This window comes from Notamacropus eugenii, chromosome 5, assembly GCF_028372415.1.
Source record: "Notamacropus eugenii isolate mMacEug1 chromosome 5, mMacEug1.pri_v2, whole genome shotgun sequence".
NCBI lineage: Eukaryota > Metazoa > Chordata > Mammalia > Diprotodontia > Macropodidae > Notamacropus > Notamacropus eugenii.
This window is the reverse complement of record NC_092876.1, coordinates 232,476,359-232,502,448: the sequence shown is the minus strand read 5'-3', so window position 1 is coordinate 232,502,448 and position 26,090 is coordinate 232,476,359. Positions and strand designations below refer to the sequence as shown.

At 37.7% G+C, this 26,090-nt stretch overlaps 1 protein-coding gene and 1 pseudogene across 11 annotated transcripts in view; one reads left to right on the top strand and one right to left on the bottom strand.

Annotated features, from left to right (window-relative positions):
- Positions 1 to 3,360: 3,360 nt before the first annotated feature.
- ERICH2 (glutamate rich 2) overlaps positions 3,361 to 26,090 on the bottom strand; it is a 98,415-nt gene continuing 75,685 nt past the window's right edge. For 9 of the 11 annotated variants that reach the window (XM_072612291.1, XM_072612281.1, XM_072612289.1 and 6 more), the window contains 3 exons: positions 17,029 to 17,086; positions 4,436 to 4,507; positions 3,361 to 3,648 (listed from right to left, as the gene is read on the bottom strand). In XM_072612291.1, coding sequence (XP_072468392.1) covers positions 3,497 to 3,648; positions 4,436 to 4,507; positions 17,029 to 17,086 — 282 coding nt within the window. In that variant the 3' untranslated portion in view covers positions 3,361 to 3,496. The remainder of the gene's footprint in view (positions 3,649 to 4,435; positions 4,508 to 17,028; positions 17,087 to 26,090) is intronic. The other 2 variants (XM_072612292.1, XM_072612287.1) reach the window with 1 other exon arrangement.
- On the top strand, positions 20,894 to 21,366 carry LOC140503211 (transcription factor BTF3 pseudogene; annotated as a pseudogene).

Here is a 26,090-nt window from a genome sequence, read left to right as displayed (position 1 = left end):
TGAATTTGAAAGAATGCTGAATCTGGAGCACAGAGACTAGAACTGTTGAAACTGGGATTGAATCCTGACTGTAGTACTAACTATATGGCCTGAGCCAAATCATTTAACTTCTTAGAAACTGTTCCCTCATCTGTGAAATGCAGTGGTTAGAATACATGCTCTTTAAGGTCTCTTCTAGGTCAACAACAGATCTATGATCCAGTGGGAGAGACCTGAGGCTGAGGAATCATTGAAGAGGCTATTACAATAGTGAGAAGTGATAAGGACCTTGAATAAGAGTAATGACAGTATGAATGCAGAGACAGAAACAAATGGGAGAGATATTGCCGAGGTATAATTATACAATTTGGTGACTGAATAGATTTTGAGGATGAAAGTGGAAAAAAGTCAAAGATGTTAGGTTTGCAAGGTTGGTGGATAGTAAATAGGGATAGGCAATTTGGGAGGAAAGGCATGTTTGAAAGAGAGAGGGCTTAAGTTTTTGACATGTTGAATTTGAAATTCTAGAGGAACACTCAGGTGGAACTGTTCAACAGATGAAAATATAAGACTGGAACTCAGAAGACAGAGGTAGACCTAATGCTAGCAATTTTTGTGCTGGGGCTAAGTAGCACAAAATATGCTAGTTAAATGCTGCTAGTGGTGGAGGATGAGGGAATGGGGGTCAGCAGGCTGAAGGAAGAGCCAGTTTGGGGGTAGGACTACTGCCTGATAGCTTCGTATTTAAATGAACTGTTTTTGTTAAGGAGGTGCAAGCTCAGTTGTCTCTATCTTGCTGAAGGGCTACATGTACTATCAGCACACTCTAATTTTCTGTGTTCAGGAGCAAAATCCTAAAGGCTTTTCCTAGCTATAATTTGGGAGGGACAGGTTAGGTTGGATACATAGATCTGACACTTGACATTTGTTGACATTTGTGTTCGTCCTTCATTGCCGAAGAAGACCATGCCATCAGAGAAATGATGACATGAATTGCACTTTGTTTTTAGTGAGGGAGGGCTGTGCAGGTCACCAAGCTCACTTCTCCAGAGCCATCTGGATTCAGTGACCAGATATTCATCAGGATGACTGGAGATGACCCAGGATGCACTGGGAGACCTTGGGCCCTTTAGGCCAAGGTCTTTGCAGGAGAATCATGTGTCTAGAAGTGATCTTTGAAGACAGAGGAATGGTAGAGATCACAAGGACAGAGTGTAGAGTGTAGACAAAGTGTAGAGACAAAAAAAGAGGAAGGCCAAAGACAGCTTTGGGCCACACCTACCCGTAGAGGATTGGAAGATGGACATTCCAAAGGGGTGACCAAGTAGGTAGTGTCAGGAGGCTTATTGGGTTCATTAAAAGCATTTGTTTTTCAAAATTCTTTTCTACATATTTTGCAAAGCAAAGACCTTTCAGTATTTCTCTCAGAACTTGTCACAGAAGAGGGATGGATCTTCTTTATTATCTCACAAGCCACAGTTGAAATTTTCAGGTTCTTTTTACCTTCCCCAAATTAAAAAACAAAATAGATCCTGTGATCTATTTATATTTTCCACACATTATAAGTTGGTTGTTGAATGTGGCAATATTAAAATGTGAATAAATTATTTGCTTATTTGTTCTCTGATTTGGCTGAAGATACATGTTATTCATGTCTTTATTATTAAGGATGTAAGCATGTTAAATTTAAATCTTTAAGGCTAGGAAGGTTTTTCATCCAGAAAGGAGAGAGGGTGACAGTGCTGAGTTTTGAACAGTTTAGATTCAAAATTAAGCTAATTTCAGTTGGATAACTTCAGTCTTCTTAGTAAAGTAGGAGGCCAAGTTGTTAGCTGGTTGTGAAACCAGAGCAGGGTGCCCATGGAAAGAAAAATGTTCGCAATATTCACTATAAGACTCTATAAGAGTAGTGTAATATAGACCTGTTGAACAGCAATGAGGGCCCAGCTGAAATCATGCTACAAATGTATAGCAGACAAACTAGTTTAATTTTGTGAAATTGTCCAGTGATACAGAAGCCTGGGATCATGAACAGAAGAACTGGAGATGTTACCTAATTTTGGAAATCATGGAAAGTCCGACAAGGGATCTTAGGGTAGTCAATAACAAATCATTAAAGTGGTATGTGAGGTCAAGACTGAGTAGTTAGGTAAATGTGAGATTGAGAAAATAAAAAGGAGTAAGGAGACTAGAGGTCATGAGAAGGTCGGAGAGTGGGTATCATTTGAGTGATAGAGTGGAATGGGAAAGGTAGAATCATGGAGGGATGATTTTTGTAGATTTTGAGCTGGTGATATTCTATGAGATGGTGACCCTCTGAGATGTGACTGTGGATGGAACTTTTTCTGCTCTGGAAATTCCTAAAGTACCTAAGATTTTTGTTTTTCACCCTATAAGACTCCTTCACCATCCTAGCCCCTTTCTCCTATTGGTAGGTTCTTTCCAGAGCTTTCATTTTGAGAAGTGGACCCAGGTCTGCCATGCTTCATGCCCTCCTACCTGTGCTTCTGAATCAATATCAAGTAAGTGCCCCCACCCAGGTATCTCTTCCCTTAACAACTACTCACCAGGAGAGGGTGCAATCTGAGTGGTCAGGGGTAATAATCACTGCTTATCATAGTAATCAAGCTGAAAAGTAAAAAGTAAGCCCATACCCTATAGGTGAGAAGTATATGATTAGGACTTCATAGTCTCATTGGGGGTGTTCCTGCTCTGTGATGTAGGGTTCTATTTGAAAAGTTTCTGTTCCTTGCATTTTTTCATCCTCCCACTTTTATATTTAATCATGAAAGAAATCAGTACACAATTTGATTTTAGAGGTTTTTTTCTAAGCACACATCAGGTGGGAGTCACTGCATTAATTACCTATGTGGTACCTATCATCACTAATAGAAATGAAAATTATGACTAGCCCATTTCTAAAAGCCTGTGCTGGTATTCTCTGTATTACTTGGGTTTTAGTCAGCACCTATGATGTCATTAGTATAGCAAGTTCCCTATGAACTAAATTCCTTCCAACAATACAGATCACAATAATACCTTTACCTTGTTCCCTATGAACAAAATTCCTTCCACCAATACAGTATAAATTCTAGAAGAATTTATACTCTTCAGAGAGTTACTTGATGCCAATGAGAGGCAGTGGCTTGCTCAATGATTTGCAACTAGCATTGTATCAGGGGCACTATTGAAACCTAGACTTCCTCTCACATTTCACAATCCACTGTAATTGGGTCACTTAATAGCTAAGGTATCTCAAGAACAAATATGCTGATGCTGCAAAACAAACAAAAAAGATGAAAATGTTTTGATTTTGAATGCTAATAAAAATAATGGGAATATTACTAAATATGAATAAAAACTATTAGACCAGAAGAGTAATAGACTTTTAAAAAATATATTTTCATATTCATCAGAACCACTTCCACATTATAATTCTGTTTTGATAATAACAAAGAATGTGAATGTTACTAAAAATGAATGAAAAACCACCAGGCCATGGAAGTCATAGGATTTTTTATATATCTTCAGATTCATCAGAACTGTCTTCACTTTGATCATTATCATCACTGCTGTCTTCTTCACTATCATCACTACTATCATCACTTTCCTCTTCTTCTTCTTCTTCTTCATCATCATCATCATCTTCTTCCCCAGCATGGCTTTTTTCTACCACAGAAATAAACAGAGTTATTAATCATTTTGCCTAAAGCATTGTTCTTTTGCAAACATTTTTCCTCCTCTCTTCAAAGTAATATGCTGTTTTGAAGACTATGGAGATAAATGAACTTTTAGATACTAAACTTGGGATCAGATAGAAGTTTTGTGTTTTTGTCTTTACCTTGAATAAGTTCAGTGGAAAATATTGGAATAGATTTCCACAATGTATAAGCCTCTTTTGGAAGCTACTTGTAATTTGATATATTATTTTAAGATACAAAGTTAGTGCTAAAAACTTGCTCCCAGTATGACATCATATATCAATGAAAGAGCACATTTTTACTAGAATATAATTGTTTTTGAACTTTAAATTTATCATAGATCTTTTTAAAAGAAAGTTGTAAACATGATTTTTCCACAGTTCGACAGTGTTTATTTTTATAAAAACATAGACAATTTAGATATTTCTTGTGACTTACAAGATAACTTGTGCTTTTAGCACTAGGGAGTAGGAAAGGGATCAGTAGTAGCTTCATGTCTTTGGAAGCTCTGCCTAGGGTCTAGAAATCATGCAAATTACTTTAGTTTGCACTGTGTAGTTAATCTTTTTCTAGGAAACAGACCTTGAGGGCTCATACCCCTGATTTCAATGTTGTCTGAACTTAAGACATTCGAGGTAGTTGTCTGCTCTTTTTTTTGACTATCTCCATCTGAGAATGAGATTCACACTCTCGGTAACAGATTTTTAGACAACTAGTTAGAAAACAAAGAAGTAGTTTCAAATTTTTAAAAATACCCATTAGCAACTTTTCTTCAATCAATGAGGAAAACTGTTTGGCTTCAGGATTTTCTGGTTCATAGATTAGTACTGAAATTTGACAAGAGAATTCACATTATTAATGATCAAAATGTTTTAGTAAATAGACATCCCATAGAGAAATGTAGTTAAATTGTCAGTCATTGAATATGAAACTGCACACAATTATAGGTACTAAAAACCATAACCAAAAGTATCTCTATATTTAAGCAGAATGTTTCATTTATATAGCAATACTAAAATAATTATAAATAGCTAACCAAAAATATTAATTACCCCTCTACTTATATAACCCTACTTATAAAGATTACCTTATTAATTCTCATTACATTTCTATGGTGAAGTAGGTAACAAATATGATCAATCTCTAACATCTCAATTAGTCTTCATTCATTATCTGAGATCTGAAACATTTCTTGGACGCAGCGTCTTTTTCTTTTCCCCAAAGAGAATGTAATCCAGCTGTAGGACAAGCTAGGCTGGTAGATAAGATTGGGGGAGGGAGGGTTTATTTTTTTTTTGTTCACTCATTTATCTCTAAGTGAATATCTCATTGCTAATTCTAGTTAAACACAATGAAGAACACTTTTATTTATAATGATTCCTTATTTTTTTTTTACATAATAAACTATATCAAATTGCTTACCATCTTGGGGTGGGGGGACAGGGATGGAGGGAGAGAATTTGGAACCAATTTTTTTTAATGGCAATTATTTATTTATTTAATTTTTAATTTATGGAATGAAACAAGCAATTCCATGACATTGTACAATAAACAAGATGATTGCACATGAAACTGCAAATCTCTTAGGTACAACTTGGTTTTTCTTTTAAATATATAATAAAATTATCATGTAAATTTCTTTTTTCCCCTTTTTTCTTCCCCTTCCTACTCTAGGGATGGTTTCCATTAGATACAAATAGGTATATATATATAATTATTCTATGCATACTTCTATTTATTAAAAATGGTAAAAATTGTTTTTATATGTGACTGGAAAATATTCAAAATTTTTGATAATTGGGAAATATCTAACAAATACATACAAATAATTTTAAAAGAAGCTATTTATTTTTCAAAATACTGGGTTTCTCTATCTTGCTTAGGCTAGAAGTACAAGCAAGGGCTACTCATAGGCTTGGTCTCACTCTAACTGGCGTTGGAGCTTTGATTCATTCTATTTCCCACTTGGGATGGTTCAGGTCTCCTTTGGCAACCTAGTGGCTCCTCATTCTTAGATGCTTGCCACATTAATGCCAGTCAGAGGAGTACACCCTACCCTCTTAGCCCATTGCAGCTTGCAACTTCTGAGCTCAAGAACTTTGCCAGCACTATGCCTCTCTGGCAGCAGAAATTTCAGGTGTGTGCTATCATGTCTAACAAAGACAAAGCGTATTATATTTCTCATGCAAGATTCCACCCCCCCCCCCCCCAAATGTTTGGCTTTTTCAATATAGGGGTAATGGCACTTTTCCATTCACTTCTCAAGTAAGAAAATATTAAGTCAGCTTTGATCATTATCCTTGCTTCTGCTCATACTTGCTGCTTTTTCACACATCTGATTCATTCATTCCTTTATCTTCATCCTGACAGAACATATTTTAGTGCAGATCTATGATTGAATTGCTAGAATTTCTTCTTTAGTTGTCCTATCAATACTATTCTCCTCTCATGGGTCCTTTTAGTCATTGTCATTAAAATAGCCATTTTTCTCGTTCAGTTGTTCACTATATCTGACTCTTTGGGATCCCATAGACCAGAACCTGCCAGGCCCTTCTATCCTCCAATATCTCTCAAAGTCTATTCAAGTTCACATAACATAGGCATATTACCCCTTTATTAGGCTGCAAAGTGGTTTCCTAATGTTATATAGATCAGAACTGTTTTCATACACCCCCCCCCCCCATGCCCCATTTGAGTCATTTCCAATAGTTTTCTTTGCTCTATTTCTCAGGTTTTTTTTAATTCCTCTCATTCATGATCTACTTAACATAGAGGGTGGATGGAACATTAGATGTGCTACTAGCCTGGCATATTCATAATCTGGCAAATAGTAGACAGTCTCTGTGCTCTACAATTAAATTATATCCTTCCACTGGCAGTACTATGCTAGAGTCTACCTGACCATTTTTAGGATACTATGAGAGTCTTCTATCAGAAGCTCCTTGAAGTAAGGTATTATCAATTTACTAACCCTTTATACAGATTTTTAAAAGAATAATAAAGTAATACACATCTGAGTAATACACATCTGTTAAGTATGATTGATATATTCCTCACAAAGTCTCTTGAAATTTCTAATAAACTTTACTCTAACAAGCAAATAGATAGTTCCCTCCAATTATACAGATTACAACTCTTCACAAAATGCTGTTCTGATGCTTCATTATGGTATGCAGGCAACCCTGGGTCCTTGAAGGTTATTCTAGAAAAGGATAAACTCTGGAAAGTTCTATTATACTGCAAAGGTTTTGAGTATGGACCTGACAACAGATCAAAACTATTTTCCAAGGACCAATCTGGCTAACAACAGAGAGGCACATAACCAGAAAGCTGATGAATTTCTTTAGCTATGGCAACCCATAAAACAAAGAAAAAAATAACCTTTAATCTCATGTAAATTTTAGATCATAGTTTAAAGCAGTGCTTTCAATGGTATAATTCTGCCACTCTGAATAGGCTACTTATTGCATCAGAGAAGAGGCAAAGAGGTTATCTCTTGGCTTGGAGCTTGGACTCAAGGTGCAATTGATGTTCTTTTTTTTTTTTTATTAAATTTATTTATTTAACTTTTAACATTCATTTTCACAAAATTTTGGGTTACAAATTTTCTCCCCTTTTATCCCCTCCCCCCCCAAACACCAAGCATTCTAATTGCCCCTATGACCAATCTGCTCTCTCTTCTATCATCCCTCTCTGCCCTTGTCTCCATCTTCTCTTTTGTCCTGTAGGGGCAGATAGCTTTCTATACCCCTTTACCTGTTTTTCTTATTTCCTAGTGGCAAGAACATTACTCGACAGTTGATCCTAACACTTTGAGTTCCAACTTCTCTTCCTCCCTCCCTCCCCACCCCTTCCCTTTGGAAGGCAAGCAATTCAATATAGGCCATATCTGTGTAGTTTTGCAAATGACTTCCATAATAGTTGTGTTGTATAGGACTAACTATATTTCCCTCCATCCTATCCTGTCCCCCATTACTTCTATTCTCTTTTGATCCTATCCCTCCCCATGAGTGTCGACCTCGAATTACACTCTCCTCCTCATGCCCTCCCTTCTATCATCCCCCCCACCCTCCTTGTCCCCATATCCCCCACTTTCCTGTATTGTGAGATAGGTTTTCCTACCAAAATGAGTGTGCACTTTATTCTTTTCTTTAGTGGAATGTGATGAGAGTAGACTTCATGTTTTTCTCTCACCTCCCCTCTTTATCCCTCCACTAATGAGTCTTTAGATTGCCTCTTTTATGAGAGATAATTTGCCCCATTCAATTTCTCCCTTTCTCTTCCCAATATATTTCTCTCTCACTGCTTGATTTCATTTTTTTTTAAAGATATGATCCCATCCTATTCAATTCACTCTGTGCACTCTGTCTCTATGTATGTGAGCGTGTGTGCATGTGTAATCCCACCCAGTACCCAGATACTGAAATGTTTCAAGAGTTACAAATATTGTCTTTCCATGTAGGAATGTAAACAGTTCAGCTTTAGTAAGTCCCTTATGACTTCACTTTGCTGTTCACCTTTTCATGGTTCTCTTCATTCTTGTGTTTGAAAGTCAAATTTTCTTTTCGGCTCTGGTCTTTTCATCAAGAATACTTGAAAATCCTCTATTTCATTGAAAGACCATTTTTTCCCCTGAAGTATTATAGTCAGTTTTGCTGGGTAGGTGATTCTTGGTTTTAGTCCTAGTTCCTTTGACTTCTGGAATATACTTTTCCATGCCCTTCGATCCCTTAATGTAGAGGCTGCTAGATCTTGTGTTATCCTGATTGTATTTCCACAATACTTGAATTGTTTCTTTCTAGCTGCCTGCAGTATTTTCTCCTTGACCTGGGAACTCTGGAATTTGGCCACAATGTTCCTAGGAGTTTCTCTTTTTGGATCTCTTTCAGGCGGTGTTCTGTGGATTCCTTGAATATTTATTTTGCCCTCTGGTTCTAGAATCTCAGGGCAGTTTTCCTTGATAACTTCATGGAAGATGATGTCTAGGCTCTTTTTTTGATCATGGCTTTCAGGTAGTCCCATAATTTTTAAATTGTCTCTCCTGGATCTATTTTCCAGGTCTGTTGTTTTTCCAATGAGATATTTCACATTATCTTCCATTTTTCCATTCTTCTCTCTTTGTTCTGTGATTTCTTGGTTTTGCATAAAGTCATTAGCCTCCATCTGTGCCATTCTAATTTTGAAAGAACTATTTTCTTCAGTGAGCTTTTGAATCTCCTTTTCCATTTGGCTAATTCTGCTTTTGAAAGCATTCTTCTCCTCATTGGCTTTTTGAACCTCTTTTGCCAATTGAGTTAGGCTAGTTTTCAAGGTGTTAATTTCTTCAACATTTTTTGGGTCTCCCTTAGCAGGGAGCTGATCTGCTGTTCATGCTTTGACTTCATGTCTCTCATTTCTCTTCCCAGCTTTTCCTCCACCTCTCTAACTTGATTTTCAAAATTCTTTTTGAGCTCTTCCATGGCCTGAGCCCATTGGGTGGGCTGGGACACAGAAGCCTTGATTTCTGTGTCTTTGCCTGATGGTAAGCATTGTTCTTCCTCATCAGAAAGGAAGGGAGGAAATGCCTGTTCACCAAGAAAGTAACCTTCTATAGTCTTATTTCTTTTCCCTTTTCTGGGCATTTTCCCAGCCAGTGACTTGACCTCTGAATATTTTCCTCACACCCACCTCACCTCCTGATCCTCCCAGCCAGTGTTTGTGGTCTGAGATTCAAATGCTGCTTCCAGCCTCAGGGCTTTTGGCGGGGGCAGGGCTGCTATTCAGTACGAGATTATGTTCTGGTGCTGAGGTCGGGGCAGGGCCACCTCTCAGGCTCAGTTCCCTCAGGGGGTTTATGCACAGACCTTCCGCAATGGATTCAGGCTCCCGCCCGCTTGGGGAGCCCCTGTCTGCAGCCGCCTCTCAGCTTCTACCTCCCAGGGGGGCCTGAATTATGGGGGCACCCCACTCCCCTCTCGACCCGCCAAAGAGACTCTCTCACCCACCCCTGTCACCTGTGGGTGGAGGGACTTGTGCGGCCGCTGGAGATCCCGTCCCTGAAGCCTGCTCGGATCTGTTTCTCTCGGTGCCGCAGCTGTGGCCGCAGCAGGTCTGGGCTGGGCTTTGTGTCTGCAGCGCCACGGACCTTTTGCGAGAGGTTTGCAGGTCCCTCTGTGGGTGGAGGGACCCGCGTGGCCGCTGGAGATCCTGTCTGTGAAGCCTGCTCAGATCTTTTCCTCTCGTTGCCGCATCCGCGGCAGGGCTGCACTCAGCTCCCAGTCCCGGCGCCCAGTCCGCAGCGCGAAGGACCCCCCCGCGAGAGGTTTGCAGGTCCCTCTGGAACAGAAATCTCCCTCGCTCCAATGTTCTGTGGCCTCTGGGTGCGGAATTCGCCGTGAGTTACTTCCCTGTAGCCATTCTATGGGTTGTGGGTTCAGAACTATGTGTATGTGCGTCTTTCTACTCCGCCATCTTGGCTCCGCCCCCGCAATTGATTTTCTCTCCTGTCTGACAAGTTGTTTGGCTATCAAAAGTTGGAGGAAGGTATATTATTCATACAGCATTCTGGTATCTGGGAAACAGAAGTCACTCAATATCTATTTATTATGTGGTAGACACTGTGGATACAAACAAAGGCCCATTGCTCTCAAGGAGCTCACATTATAACTGGGGAAGACACTGTGCAATATTTTGTTGTCTTTTAGTCATGTCCAAAACCCCACTGGGGGTTTTCTTGGCAGAGATACTGGAGTGGTTTGCCATTTCTTTTTCCAGGTCATTTTACAGATGAGGAGACTGAGGCAACCAGGGTTAAGTGACTTGTCCAGGGTCATACAGCTAGTAAGTGCCTGAGGCAAAACCTGAACTCAGGAAGATGAGTCTTCTTGACTCTGGGTCCTAGTATTCTATCCACCCAACTGTTCCATATAAATACAAGATACACACACACACACACACACACACACACATACACACACATAATAATTGGGAGGTCATTTCAAACAGAAAACATTAGCAGCTGGGAGCATGGAGATGGTGGAAAAAAACCTCCAGCACAAGACAGGATTTGAGCTGAGTTTAGAAAGAGTCAGAGAAACTAAAAGAAGGGAGACCATTACAAACACAGGAGGCAGTCAGAACAAAAATAGGAAGTTTGGAGTCTGTCTCATGTAATGAATGATAGGTGGGCCACTATAGCTGACTCACAGAGTATGTGGAGGAGAGTAAAGCAAGAGAAGACTTGAAAACAGAAAGCATCTGGGCTGTAAATGACTTTAAATGCTAAAAGAAGGAGTTTATATTTGATGGATAGCTAGGTTGTGCAGTGGTTAGAGCACTGGACCCAGGGTTGGGAAGACCTGATTTCAAATCCAGCCTCAGATACTTACTAGCTGTGCAATCCTGGACAAATCACTTAACCTCTGTATGCCTCCATTACCTCATTTGTACAATGGGAATAATAATAGTATTTACACCTCCCCAGGTTGATATAAGGATCAAATGAGGAAATATTTGAAAAATGTTTAGTATACATTGTACAGCCTGTATGCCACTATAGCCTGTCACATAGTATACGCTACATACATGTTAGCTATTATTATTGTTAGTGTCATCACCACCACCACCACCACCACCATCATCATCATCATCATCATCATCATCCTGGAAGACATAGAGAACCACTGCAATCTTTTGAGGAGGGTGACATGGTGAGACCTCTATTTTAGGAAAATCATGTTGGCAGTTTAATGGAGGATGGATTAGATGGGGAGACACTTAAAATAGAAGGGACAATTAAAAGGCTTTTGTACAAGATGAAGTGAGAGAGGAGGATGGCTTGTACCAGGGTAGTGGGTATATGAGTACAGAGACCGGGACATATATAGAAAATGTGAAGATAAAAATGACATTTGACAACAGACAGGAAGTGTGAGTCAAAAGCTGAGGATAACTGAGTTTGGTGATTAGGAGGATGATAGTACCCTTGATAATAATAGAAAAGTTTATAAAGATAATAATAGAAAAAGGGGAAAGTTTTAGGGGAAAAGACAGTAAGTTCTGTTTTTGTGCATGTGGAGTCTGAGATGTCTATAGGACATCTGATTTGAAATGTCCAAAAAAAGTTGATAATGTATAATTGGTGCTCAGAAGAGAGATTAGAGCTAGATATATAGATCTGGGAATCTTCATAGAAATGATGATTGAACCCATAGAAGCTAATGAAATAAGCAAGGGAAATAGAGAGAAAAAGAGAATAGGGTCCAGAGTAGATTGTGGAGATCATGTGTAGTCAGTGGACATGACTTGGAAGAGCAGGCAAAGAAGACTGAAAATAAAAAGACAAGGCAGGCAGGAGAATAATCAGGAGATCCCATTGATATCACAAAAATCTAGAGAGAAGAGAGTATCCAGGAGGACAGGATGATGGACGGTAGCCAAAGCTGAAGAAAGGTCAAAGAAGGATGAGGACTGAGAGAAGGTCATTCAATTTGGCAATTAAGAGATCATTGGAGAGGATTTGGGGAGAGAAGAGTTTCTGAAGAAAATCCTTTGTTTAGTATTTGAAACCTTTATAATTTGTCTTGTACTTTTCCAGGTTGACTTCTATTAGTTACTCTCATGTACTCTGTGTTCCAGTCAAACTGTCCTACTTGGTTTTTCCCATACATGACATTCCATTTCTCTCCTCCATAGCTTCTGTCCAGGCTCTGCCTTCCTCTTCATCTCTGCCTTCTGGAATCCCTCAATTCTTTGAGGCTCAGTTCCAGTACCATTCCCACATGAGGCCTTTCCAGGCCTCTCCACCCAGATTAATTTGTATATATTTTCTATTTACCCTTATGAATCCATGGTGATTATCTCCAGTAGAATGTAATCTCTTTGAGGGCAGGGATTATTTGCTTTTCTGCATTTGTATATGCCTAGCACAGTTCCTTGCAAATAGAAAGCATTTAATAAATGTTTGTTAACTGAACCAAAAGGAATATAGAAGACAGCCCAAGTGTTGCATTATATGCATGAAATATTAAAAGACTCAGAGGACAACTTCCAGTGTCTTGCAGATTCTCTATGGAAGTTTCATATGGAAATATATGGACAAGAATCACTTAGGATGAGATAGGTTCTGACATATATTGGGGAAGGGAGGAGTACATCACCAATAAGATCTTGTGTCTACCAAAGTAGCAATATTGAAAGGCCCAAATTCTCCTACTTAGTGACTTCAGTTGTCTGTGAGAGGGGGAAAATCTCACTCTCTCTCACATGCACATTCTCACCCTCACTCTCACACTCACTCACTCTGTCTCTCTGTCTGTCTGTCTGTCTCTCTCTCTGACAAAACTGAGCCTATAATATCTGTCTTACATGTGAAGGTACTAAGAAATAGCAAGATTGATCTGTGCCAAGTCTTATTATAAACCAACAGAAGAGCTGCAAATGGTACCTGAAACTTCTGACTTCCAGTCCCATTTTAAAAACATTATACAAGACTCTAACATTAAATGGGGGTGGGATGTAGGCAAAGAAATCAGTGCCACATGAGACAACAGGAAAATGGTAGGAGATATTAGGACTCTATAAGAATAGTGTGCAGAAAGCAGATGAAGTCTAAGTTCATATTAACCAATAAAATTATTTAAGAAATTCCTTGTAGATTAAAACAAAAAAAAAAAAAAAGAGAAAGAAATAAAGTTAAAAGCCGCCACAACACATCCAACATAGCTTACGCTAAGTTTTGTAATCAGGAGAAGATATAACTCCAATTTTTATAATTAGATAGGAAACTAACCAGAGTAAACCAATTTTACTCAAACTGTAAAGTACTTCAGGGGAACTAGGAGAAATTATTTTTATAACCTAATAATCTTAGACACAGACAGGCACAGTTCAGAATCCTGGACCTAATATAACAGCAAGGACTCCGATATACACAGGAGGGCCTGCTGTACAGCTTCTTAGATCTACTTTTCTAAAAGGAAAGCAACTTTTGAAGGGTCAACAATCTACTTTAATCAAGCACATATATCATTCACTTAGTTCAGGGGAAAAAGTCAGCACCCTGAACTTCAGAGAAAATACAAACAGAGAAATAAAGATCAACAGACAGGGCTTCCAACTGTCTGACCATAAGCAATATATACATGGTTACCGGAGAGAGAAGCGCCAACTTCTGGGTTTTCAAAGCCAGGGGGCTCCTTAGCTACTACCCAGAATCTCATCTGGTCAAACAAACACATCCAATAAGCGAGCCCCAAAGTAAAACCTCAACTCAGAGTATTTATATACTTTTCAGAGCCAGAGAGCATCACAACCCCTGAGAACCAGTGCCTCATTAGAAATTAACAAATGGTACTGGCCTCCCCTAATTAAGCTTCCATTAATGGGCAGGCCCATCAATGGGTGGGGAAGATCTTTAACTCTCTAATAACACTACACTTAAGGACCTAATCCTGGCTCAAATGACTCTGAAGTTACTTAATCTATGTTATGAGTTTAAGGTATGGCATTACATTTTTACTTCTGATATTTTTCCTGACTAATTCTGACATAGTTTTCATTTTAACAACATTTACTAAACACCTACTATGTGCAGAGCACTGCGCTAGGCACTGAGGGAGACACAAAGTTCAGGTGACAGAAAACTCATGGATAAGTCAAGTCCAAAGAAATATGGGGCATACACACAATTACCCAAAACAGTAATTCATAAGTGCATGAATACATTGATAAATGTGGTGTGATACAGGAAAGAAATATCTAGTGGAATGCAAATTTGGAGGGACAGTTAAGAAAAAACCTCTTGGAAAAGATTTGAGTTAGACTTTAAAGGATTGGTAAGAATCAATCATGACATATGCAAGGAAACCAATTAGGATAGTATTGTAATTGTATAAGCAAGAGATAATAAGGTCTGTCAATATACATAGAAAGAAGAGATTGGATGTGAGAGATGTAACAGAGGTAAAAATAGCAAGATTTGTTGGTGACTGAATATGTAGGTGAGACAAAGAGACAGTAAAAATGATTAAGGTTAATGCCAAAGTTATGAACCTGAGAGACTAGAAGAATAATGGTACCCTTGACAGAATTAGGGAAATTCAAGAGAGGGGAAGGTTTTGGGGAAAAGTTGTTTTTCAGACAGGTTGAATTTGAGATGTGTCTGAGACGTTGAGTTTGAATTCAATGGGTAAGAGGGAAGAAAGAACATTATACAGAACAGTATAAATAGGGGCAAGGAAGTGAGAAAGCATAGGATGTGAATGAGGGATTGCAAATAGTTGGGCTAGTGTGCAAAGCCCATGGAGAGTATTAGTATAACTTAAAGCTGGAAAGGTAAGAGCAGCACAGGATCATAAGGGCCCTTAAATGTTAGCCAAAGAAGTTAGTTTGAACTGTAGGGTCTTGAGCAGAGTTATTACATTAAGGAATGAGTAAGGAAGATAGTACAAAGAACAGTTTGCAGGACAAATAAACTGGCGGTTGTTAGACTACTGCAATGGTTCAAGTCGATGGAGACCTATATACTTGGGTATATAGGGAGAGGATGGGATGGATTGATGGATGTAAAACATTATAGAGGTAGAATTAATGAGACTTGGTAAATTATTGGATTGTCAAAAGAGGGAATGTGGGGTAGTGGATAGAGAACTGGTCTCAGAGTTTGGGGGACCTTGGTTCAAGTCAATGTCTCTGATTTTAGGCAATTCACTTAATCATTTAGTGCCACAGGCATCTCTTTCCTCTCTAGCCTGATGACTTCCTGATCTACATATCCTGCTGCCCAGTATCTCATCTAAGTTTTGTCCAAGATCATAAATTGTCTATCGGAAACTTCAGACTGGATTTCACAGACATCTTTAAGTCAACAAGGTGAAAATTGAACTTAGTTTCTTTCCCCTTAAAAGTTTCTCTCATCCAAACTTCCCAGTGTCTGCTGAGCGCACACCACCATCCTTTCAGTGTCTCAGGTTTGCCATTTCAGCATGATCCTTGACTCCTCACTCTTCTTCACTTCATGTATCTATGAAGTTGCCACATCTTGCTGTTTCTACTTCACACAGTTTTGGGCATCTAATCCCTTCTCTCCATTCACTTTATTTCAGGTTCTTCACCTCTTGCCCAGATCATTGGAACAATCTATTAACTGGTCTGTATCAAATCTCTCATGACTCCCAATTCATCTTGTATGCTACTGCTAAGTAATATTCCTCAAATGCAGATGTGACCATGTGATTCCCCTAATCATCCAACCACAGTGACTTCCCGTTACCTCTAGAATACATACAAACTCTCATGTTTAGCTTTTAAAGTCCCACACACTTTGGCCTCAAATTATGTTGCCTCTTTGGACATTACTCCCTCTCCTGAATTCTGCAATCCATCCAAACTGGTCTTTGGTCTGTTGTTCTCTCATGACACTTTGGTTCTCATTTCTATACCTTTGCATCCATCCATGCCTGGAATGCATTCCCTTCCTTAAGATGCAGTTCAGGCATTATCTTCTTTTTGAAGCCTTTGCTGATCCTCCCAATTGCTAGCGGCCTCTCTCAAAACTACCTTCTATTTAACTATTATATGTGTGTGTGTGAATATGCACACATATATGTATATATTATAGAGAGTATTGTTAGTTTTATATATATTTTATATTAATTTATGAGAAATCTGGCTTATTATATTTTTTATTATGAAATTATATCTGACAATCATTTATTTAGAAAGATAAAAGAGAACACTGCTATTGGGAGGCTGAGGCTGATCTTGATCTTTTAAACTTGGGAGTTCTGAGGTATGGTACAGTCAAAGATATTAAGTCTATCCCTAATATAGTGAGCCCCTAAGAGTGGGGGGATACCAGGCTGCTATGCAGAGGTAAACCAACCCAGGTTGGAAATGGAGCATGTCCAAATTTCCATGCCTATTGATAATGGGATGGGAGCCTCTGCCCCAAGGGCCTCTTCTTCCCTCTGATTGGAAGCAGACATCTTCCTTCCCAGAATGTCCATTCAAAGAAGGAGCCCAGATCAGCCAGGTCTTGATTTCCCACCTGGCTGCACTCCTCATGACTTCTGCATCATGCCCCCCCAACCCCAAGTACTCCTCTCCACCTTCCCCTGCTTTTCTGCTTATTAACTAACAGGTTAGATGTTGCATTTTTCAGCCTGGGCAAGATTGGGAGACCAGGGAAAGAAAGAGAGAAAGAAAGAAAGAAATAGAGAAAGAAACAAGGAGAGAAAGACAAAAGAGGAAGGAAAGGAGAGAAAAAGAAAGAAAACAGAGGAGGGAGAAAGAAAGAAAAAGAAAGGAAGGAAGGAAGAAGGGAAGAAAGGAAGTGGAATAAAGAAAAGCATAAGAAAACTGTACTTACTCAACTGACATAATTTTTTTGCCACAGCATACTTTCGGCTCATTACTGCTCTTAGGAACTAAAAGAAAAAGGAACAATGAGTAGATTTTTAAGGTTTAAATATTAGTATGACTTATATGATATTACCTCTTTCCTTAGCTACTAATTATGAATACAACATTGTTTAGAAGTGTGCCTAAAATCAATCAACTGTTTCTTGAGTGCCTTTTATTATGATTAGCCATTTCAAATAAAATAACAATAGCTCACTTAAGAGAAGTACTTCAAGGTCTGAGAAGCACTATACTCACACACACACGTATATAAAATCTAATTTGTTCCTCACAAAAGTCACAGATACTATTCCCTTCTTACAAAAGAGAGCTTAAATGACTTGCTCACAATTACATACCAATGAAACATGACAAGCAGAGGCTCGGGGCAGGTCTCCCTCCTGACTCTAAATATTCAGGCACTTTCCACTGCAATCTCATTGCCTCCGTGGAGGGAGGAACTTCATGGAGTAAGCAGAAATCTTTTTCATTAAAGTAGACAAACTGTTGCTATAGGTTTTGCTCCATAAGAATAGACGGCCTCAAACTGCTGGGGATTGTGATGTTACTAGAAATGAAATTCATCACTATTCTCCAGCAAAATCAAATCCATTCAGCATAGTTTTAGCACTTCTTTGAGATTCTGACATATATTTGTGATGAAAATAAGGATATATTGTGATGGAAATATGTGATGAAAATATGGAAGAAATGTAGACTCAGAGTCATACAAAAAGTCTTAACCATTTATTAGGAACTTAATATGGGTAAACAGTACGCTATACATTATGTTTGTGGGAGATTAAAAAGATAAGTAACATGTGATCTCTGTTCTTATGGAATTTACAATCTGCCACAAAGGTCTTCTAACGTATTTCTGATATCAGCCTATTTTACTAGTGTCAAAAGATCAAAAGAAAGGCTGTCAGCACATGTATTTCCCCTGACCCACTGCCAGCAGTGATTTTAAGGGAAGATATCTCATACCTGGGATAGATAAAAGAAGATCAGGTAGCACTGTATTTTAAGAAGATAAACTCAAGTAAGGAAATCCAAGAACCCAAATGGGTAAACATAGTGGATAATGTTTGGGTGAAGACTGATGAAGTAAAAAAACAGAAGTAATTTTGTTAGAGGGGGATTCTATAGGCCACCTGGATAGAGAAAAGAAGTAAATGAGGAACTTGGGAAACAGACCACAAACCTGGCAAAGAGGAATGATGTAATCATGGTGGGGGCTTCAATTATCCAGACATCTGCTGGAGCTTCCTCCCTCTTAAACGCAGAGCAGCTAATAATCTCAGGACTTGCTTCAATGACAATTTTTTAGCTTTCAAAAGGCAGAAGAACCCACAAAGGAAGTTTTGGCTCTGGATTTGACTCTTTTTAATACATAGGAACTGGTGCTGGAGGGAAAAGAATGGGAACCTTGAGAGGAAACTGGACCCTTCCAAGTTTCCAGTCTTCTTACACTTCCCTTTATGTATTCTACAATCCAGCAACACTGTTCATTCACACTCCAGCTCCCCATGAGGTGCTTTTTCACTGCCGTTCCTCCTGCTTGGAATGTTCCACCTCCTGGCTCAGCTCCAATCCCATCAGGCCTTGCCTATTACACCGCTCCCTAACTCACCCAGAACTTTCCCTTAAAGATTACTTTCCATTTACATTGTATGTATTTTGTGTGTTTGTTGTTTGCACATTGTCTTCCCCATTGGAATGTGAGTTCACTGAGAGCAAGGATATGGGTTTTGCCTCTCTGTATCACTAGTTGTTAGGTAGAATGCCTGGCACACAGTAAATGCTTAATAAATGCTTGCTGTTGAGAATGATTTTTAATAAAGTGACTACTCCCCTTTTCCTGAGTTTGTGATATAGAAAAGGAAATATGGACATAAGTTTCCTCTAGGGAGAGATTTTGGAAGGAAGGATTTTAAAGGCTTCAAAGGAGGGAAAGATAGGATACTTTGGACTATTTCTATAGAAGTCAACCTAGGTGGGACAGCAAGCTCTCAACAGTGAAACCTTAAAGAAAGGAGAACAATTACAATGAGGAAGGAAAAGGGCACTTGTTTGAAGAGACCAACATAACTACACAGGGAACACAAAAAATATCTTGGGTTTTTAAAAACCGAGTGGAAAATATAAACAGGGTCAGTTAGCAAGGGACAGATACAAAGGCATGGCATGGTTTTGTAAAAGTGTGTCAGGAGTGCTACGGAGAGGAATTCTTCAAGAGGAGGAAAGCTAGGGAGAACTAAAAAAAACATTTTGTTGGTGGAAAGAGGAGGATCAAAGGAGGCTAGGATCCCTATTAAGGGCAGATGGGATGATAACTGACATCAAAGAGAAAGTAGAGTCTCTTGATTCTTATTTTCCTGCTTTCTCTGCCAAGGAGTTTTTCCCTCCTTTTTCTCACCCAAGACCATATTTGTCTTACACATAGGTGAAGAGTTTGGTAATGCCTTCTTTATTTTTGCAGCAGTGATGAAGGGGTTCATTGTTCACTTATTTGTAAATCCATCTGACTCTGGTTCTTTCTTTAGAAGCTCATTTATTGTTTATTCAATTTCTTTTTCTGAAGTGGGCTTGTTTAAATCCTCCATTTCTGATTCTATTTATATGGCAACCTTATATTTGTGTAACTATCCATTTTATTTATCAGTTTTGTTAGCACATAATTGAACAAAAGAGTTTCTAATAATTTATTTCCTCTTCAAAAGAACTTAATATCTCTTTACTTCTCTTGGATATTGACTACCTACTAGTCATTTTTATTCTATCCTTTCCAGTGGCTGAAAAGTTAGAAGTTAAGTAAGAATTGATAAAAAAAAAATGAATTGGAAAGGACAGAACAAAAACGGCTAAGAGAGAACTGATGCCCAAGATAAATAAGGTATTAACTGAACACTTAACAACACTGAATGAGTTCAAGTTATGTGTTCTAGATGAGCTATAGCCTCAGGAATAGAAAGAACTGGTAGGGGTAATTGATGAGCCACTAACTGGAGAGGTACCCAAAGATTAAGGAAGAATAAATATTCCAATTAAAAAAAGGGGGGGGGGAGAGAATGTAATCTGCTAGTGTTAAGTTTGACTCTGATTCCTAGAGAAATTCTATAATGTATTATTTTATAATAGCAATGGTGGTTAGTGAATATCTCAAAATGAATATGTAATACCAAAGAACCAGCATGACTATATAAAAACAGATCATTCCAGACTAACCTTATTTTGACAAGTAGATTACTAATTGGTAGATGAGAAGAAAGGTATAGATACAGTTTACTAGATTTTGGCAATGTATTTAACTAAATTTAGTCTTTCCTGCTATTCTTGTGGAAAAGATGTAGTGTTGTGGGTTATACAATAGTATAATTACATGGATTAAAAATTAGTGGAATGACTGGGCTCCAAGAATATTAACTGTTCAACATAACAAATTATAAATAATATTAATATTATAAATTTATTAACTTAGAAGGAGTTCTCCAATGGAATTCCTTAATGGTCTATATTTAGTCTCACTGTTTAATCTTTTTTATCTATGATTGGGAAAAGGCATAGATTGCATTCTTATTAAATCTGTAGATGACACAGAACCAGTTAATGAATAAGCATGTAGCAAGCACCTAATATGTGCTAGGCACTATGCTAGACACTGGGGATAAAGTAAGTGGCAAAAGATAGTTCCCAGGGCCAGGCATCACTTCTGGCTTCCTCTCTGGCTTCCATCTTGCTACCCTGAGTATTCTCCTATCTTTATCTTGTCTACCTTCAACCCCGAAAGTAACCTCCGGTCATCTGCACAGTTTTGTTCCCAATCTAGCAAAATGAAAAAAAACAATTATGAACCAGAGAAACTTGTTAGGTTGCAGGCACAAATGTACTTGGGTGGGAAAGGAACTGCTTGGTGAAAGAAGAAGGTAGTTCATAGAAGAGCCACAGTATATAAGAAACTTCAGTTTTCCTTAAAGAAACTAGGAGTATACAATATTCCTGGCATTGAAGAGGTGAATTTGTTTATCAACCAGGGTACAGTGACTCACTTTAAAAGTCCTAAAGCTTAGGCATCATTGGCTGCAAATATATTTAGTATTACAGTCCATGTTCAGACAAAGCATCTAACAGAAATAGAAATGCTCCCCAGAATCTTAAACCAGCTTGGAGCTGACAGTCTGACAACCTTAAGAAGGCTGCCCAAGCAACCTCTCAATGGAAAGGCACTCTTGCCTCTGGGGAGGATGATGAGGTTCTAAATCTCACTGGGAATGTTGATGAGGTCTCTAAGAACAGGGCAAACTGAATTGAGGACCAACTTCCAAAAGTTAAAACATGAAAAAGTTAACTGCAGCTACTATTATATATCATGGCTGCTTTTTTCTTCCTTTTCCTTATGAATGAGAAAGTTCATTCATTGAGGACCCCATGCTATTGCAATCAGTATCACTCAATTTGATAGGATTATATTAAGGATAGTGATTATAAGTTCTACATAGTTGACCCAAGAACTACTAGCTGAAGATTGCAAGTTCACTTGCTTAATCATAGGACCCTAACTAGAGGTTCTCCACTCTAGTTTTTCCTTGTCATGGTGACCAAGCCCAATGTGGCAGAAGAGATTCGATTACATGGAATGTCTTCTTGGACCATTCTCTTCTGGTCATCTTATGACCATCTAGTCAGTGAATATTTCTTCCTTCACCCAACAGGATATATCCTGTTGATATATCATTTTGCTTATTTTAGCTTTTGCATCATATGTCAATTGATGGAATTATTCTGTATTGGTATAGCTGTTCAAGAATGTCTAGGTATCAACCCTATAAAAATAGATTCCTGAAAGAAATGGGTATCTCACATCAAGAGGAAGATCTGAGGTCAGCTTCATCAGAGGGAATCATGGACCCTTTAATAAAATGCCGTTGGCTCAGACCTCTGCCTCAGTCTCTTTTATTGTAAGTTGGACAATTTTGAACAATGTGGCCAGTCCATCAGAGTTGCACCCTCTGTAGTTCAGTTTGAATGCTTAGCAGTTTTGTTTGAGAAAGGATCTCAGTATCCGGTATCCCCAGAATCTTCCTAAGACAATTCAAATGGAAGCAATAAACAGGGGCATCAATGAAAACATGGATCCACTGAAGGAGTGCTAGATAAGAAGAAAACAACTTATATCTGTCAGTCATGAAAACATTCTATTTCTGGCTACACTGTTCATCACAAAATGAAGTAGGCAGAATGCCAGGGCAGATGTTTACATAATATTTTTTACTAAAAGATTATGTTTTAACTGTCAACAGGCAGTGGATTAAAGTTTGACTACAATCAGGTTTAACAGAGGGCATACTTTTTTTATTTTAAAAACAAAATTAGAAGAAAAGCAGGACACAGGGGAAGGGAGAGGGATTTATAGCAAATTTCTCTTATAAAAAGTCCTCATTTCTCAAATATATGATGTACTAAGCCAAACATATAAAAATACAGGCCATTTCCCAATTGATAAATGATCAAAGGATATGAACAGGCTGTTTTCAGAAGAAGAAATCAAAGCTATCAACTGTCACATAAAACAATGCACTATTGATTAGAGAAATGCAAATTAAAAGAACTCTGAGGTACACCTCATATCTGTCAATTGGCTATCATAACAGAAAAGGAAAATGACAAATGCTGGAAGGGATGTGGAAAAATTGAGACAACTAATCTACTTTTGGTGGAGTTGTAAACTGGTTCTGCCATTCTGGAGAACTATAGAATTATGTCCAAAGGACTATAAAACTATATAACTTTTGACCCAGCAATAATAAGTCTATATCCCAAAGAGAACAAAGGAAAGGCAAAATGACCTATCTGTACAAAAACATTTACAGCAGGGTTTTTTTTTTGTGATGGCAAAGAATTGGAAATTGAGGGGATACCCATCAATTGGGGAATGGCTGAACAAGTTGTGGTGTATGATTTTGATTGATTACTATTGTACTATAAGAAATGATAAAGGGGAAGGTTTCAGAAAAACTTGGAAAGACTTAAATGAACTGATACAAAGTGAAGTGAGCAAAACCAGAAGAAACCGTATACAATACCAGCAATATTGTAACCATTATCAACTGTAAAAGGCCTAGCTACTCTGATTAAGACAATGACCCAAGGTGTTCCAAAGGATCCATGATGAACAATGCTGTCCATGATGAACTCTGAATGCAGATTGTAACATACTTCTTCTACTTTATTTTTCTTGGTTTTATTGGGCGGGTGGTTTCTTTTGCAACATGGCTAATATGGAAATATGTTTTTCATGACTTTATAAGTATAACTGATATCATATTACATTCTCAAGAGGTGGAGGAGGGGTGGGTAGGAGGGAGAGAGTTTAGAACTCAAAATTTTAAAAAATGAACGTTAAAAATGAATGTAATTGGGAAATATTGAATAAATATAAATAAAATATATTTAACATTAAAGTAGAATAACCAATAAAAATATTTGGCTCCTTATATTTACAATATTAAATATTATAATTACAACATATTATAGTTATATATGATAAATATATTTATATATTATATTACAATTTAATATCAAATAAAAGTATTTGGCTCCTTATATTTATAATATTAAAATCACAAGGATGAATGCTAAATATAAATGATATGAGAAATAGTCTGAAATCTATCGTGGAAAGAATGGTAGACTTGAAGTCAGGAGTCCCAAGTTTGTATTTTGCCTCAGACATCATCTATTAGGCTGTGAGATCTTTGAGAGCAGGGGCTCTTTCTGCCTTTCTTTGTATAGTCAGTGCTTAGCTAGGTACCTAGTATATAGTAGGTGCTTAAGAAATTCTTGTTGACTTGACTTGATACTTACTAGCTCTGTGATCTTGGGCAAGTCATTTAGCCCCTCAGAATCTTGATTTCTCTCTCTATACAATAGGCATAATAATACTTTTTTACTCCCAACCTCACAGCAAAGTTGTGAGAAAACCATTTTTAAAGTTCTATGTCTGGGGTGGGTGTTTGATCTATGTTTTCTTTCACAACATGACTAATATGGAAATACATTTTGCATGACTGCACATGTATAACCTATAACAAATATCAATGAAGGGGGGAGGAAAAGGAGGAAGTGAGAGAATGTGGAACTCAAAATTTTTTGAAAAAGAATGTTAAAAATGGTTTTTACATGTAATTGAAAAGAAGTAAAATATTAAAAAGAATAAAGTTCTACATGAATGAATTTTTAATATAAAAAGATGTCAGGATAGATGGATACACCTTTTCTTTGAAGATGGGCAACATTCCTATCATAGTTATAGGACCTTACATGATGAGTAATTTAGTTCCTTTATCTAAATGAAGATTGCTTAAAGGAATCTTTTCCCATGATGCTCCATTTCACCACCATCCTTCCAACCACTTAATGATAAAATCATTAGCATAGACACAACTACAGGTGGGTCCTAATTAGTAACACTAATAATAAATCTCCTGAAGTGGTTGAATTATTTGAATTCACACTGTATATTTCTATTGAGCTGGAAGCAATGACCAAAATGTATATAATTATGATTTCAAAGTGTGGATTCAAATACAGTTTTTTTTCTATTCACTTTTCTTATGCATTACTTTTAATGGAAAAATGTCAGAGGAATTCTTCTTTCCTCGTCAAATTTCATAGTAGGGATGTGGTAGTAATCTACCTTGATAAGAAAATGTCTTAGGATTTTTTTTCTATATTTGATCATCCAAACCTAAATGATAGAATTATTAACATTTAATAATTGTCCATTTGTTTTTAAGAACTAAGCAGATTTGTTCAATGAACAGCTTCAGTTCAGCATCAAGAATCAGGAAAGATGGCATTAGGAGACTTCTCATTCATGTGCATTTATTTATACTCCAAAATGCATGGCACAGTGACATAGGTAAAAACAGACTTAATCGGTTTATGTACAATCTTTGCAATCATGCATTTTTCATTAGCATATAAATTGATATCACCCATTGGTTTTGAATTGCGAAGGATCAAAATTGAAGATGTAAGTGGAGTCAACTGTACAGGAATTCAGTTTGCTACATTTTAGTAACATTCTTCTATGTAACCAAATTCTATGCTCTAGACAATACATTAAAAACAAAGTGATGTTTTACCTTAGTATTACTACACCTTTATTATTGATCTTAAGCATTTGTTTAAGGCAGGGGTGGGGAACCTGTGTCCTCAAGACCATATGTGGCCCTCTAGGTCCTCAACTGCAGCCCTTTGACTGAACCAACCAGGGCTGCACTGAGTGAGGGCCACATGTAGCCTTGAGGCTGAAGGTTCCCCACCTCTGGTTTTAGGAGTAAGGGAAGAGGTTTTTTTGAACTAGATGATTTATTCATACCTTTCAAGTCTCTGTGATAACAAAAGCCAGAAAGGTAATATTTTGTATCTATTTAATCCTTCATCCAGGAATCTCAGAACACTTCAAAAACCATTTAGTTGCAAGAAAAAGTATCTTTATTTCATACATAAAAATTATGTATTATAAATTATAATTTTCCTGAAAACACAAGTGAATTTGTAGCTAAGCCAAATTTTCATTATTTTACCTTTCTTGCAGCTTAGACATAATAAATGATTACAGTAAAAACAAAAACATACTTAATTTTTAACTGAACAGATGATTTAGAAAATGTATTGGGTCATGATTCTAGAATTTCCAAATATCCATTTTTAATATTATGAATAAAAACAATTAGACAAATATAGGGAGTAAATATATCTCACTTCTTTCCAGGTAGAATAGTTGCAGGGGGAAAAGTACTAGAATTGGAGTTAAGAGACTTGGGGTCAAATCCCATGGGGCTTTGTCACTTACTACCTGGATGACTGAGCAAGGTACTTAACTCTTCTCTTTCATCTTCTCAACAGTGTAATGAGTTTGGGATCAAATAAGCTTGAAGGTTCCCTCCTAATTCTAGATCTGGGATCCTGGATCTGGTTACTGAACCTGAAGAAAATGGAGGGGACTTCCTCTATCCCCAACGG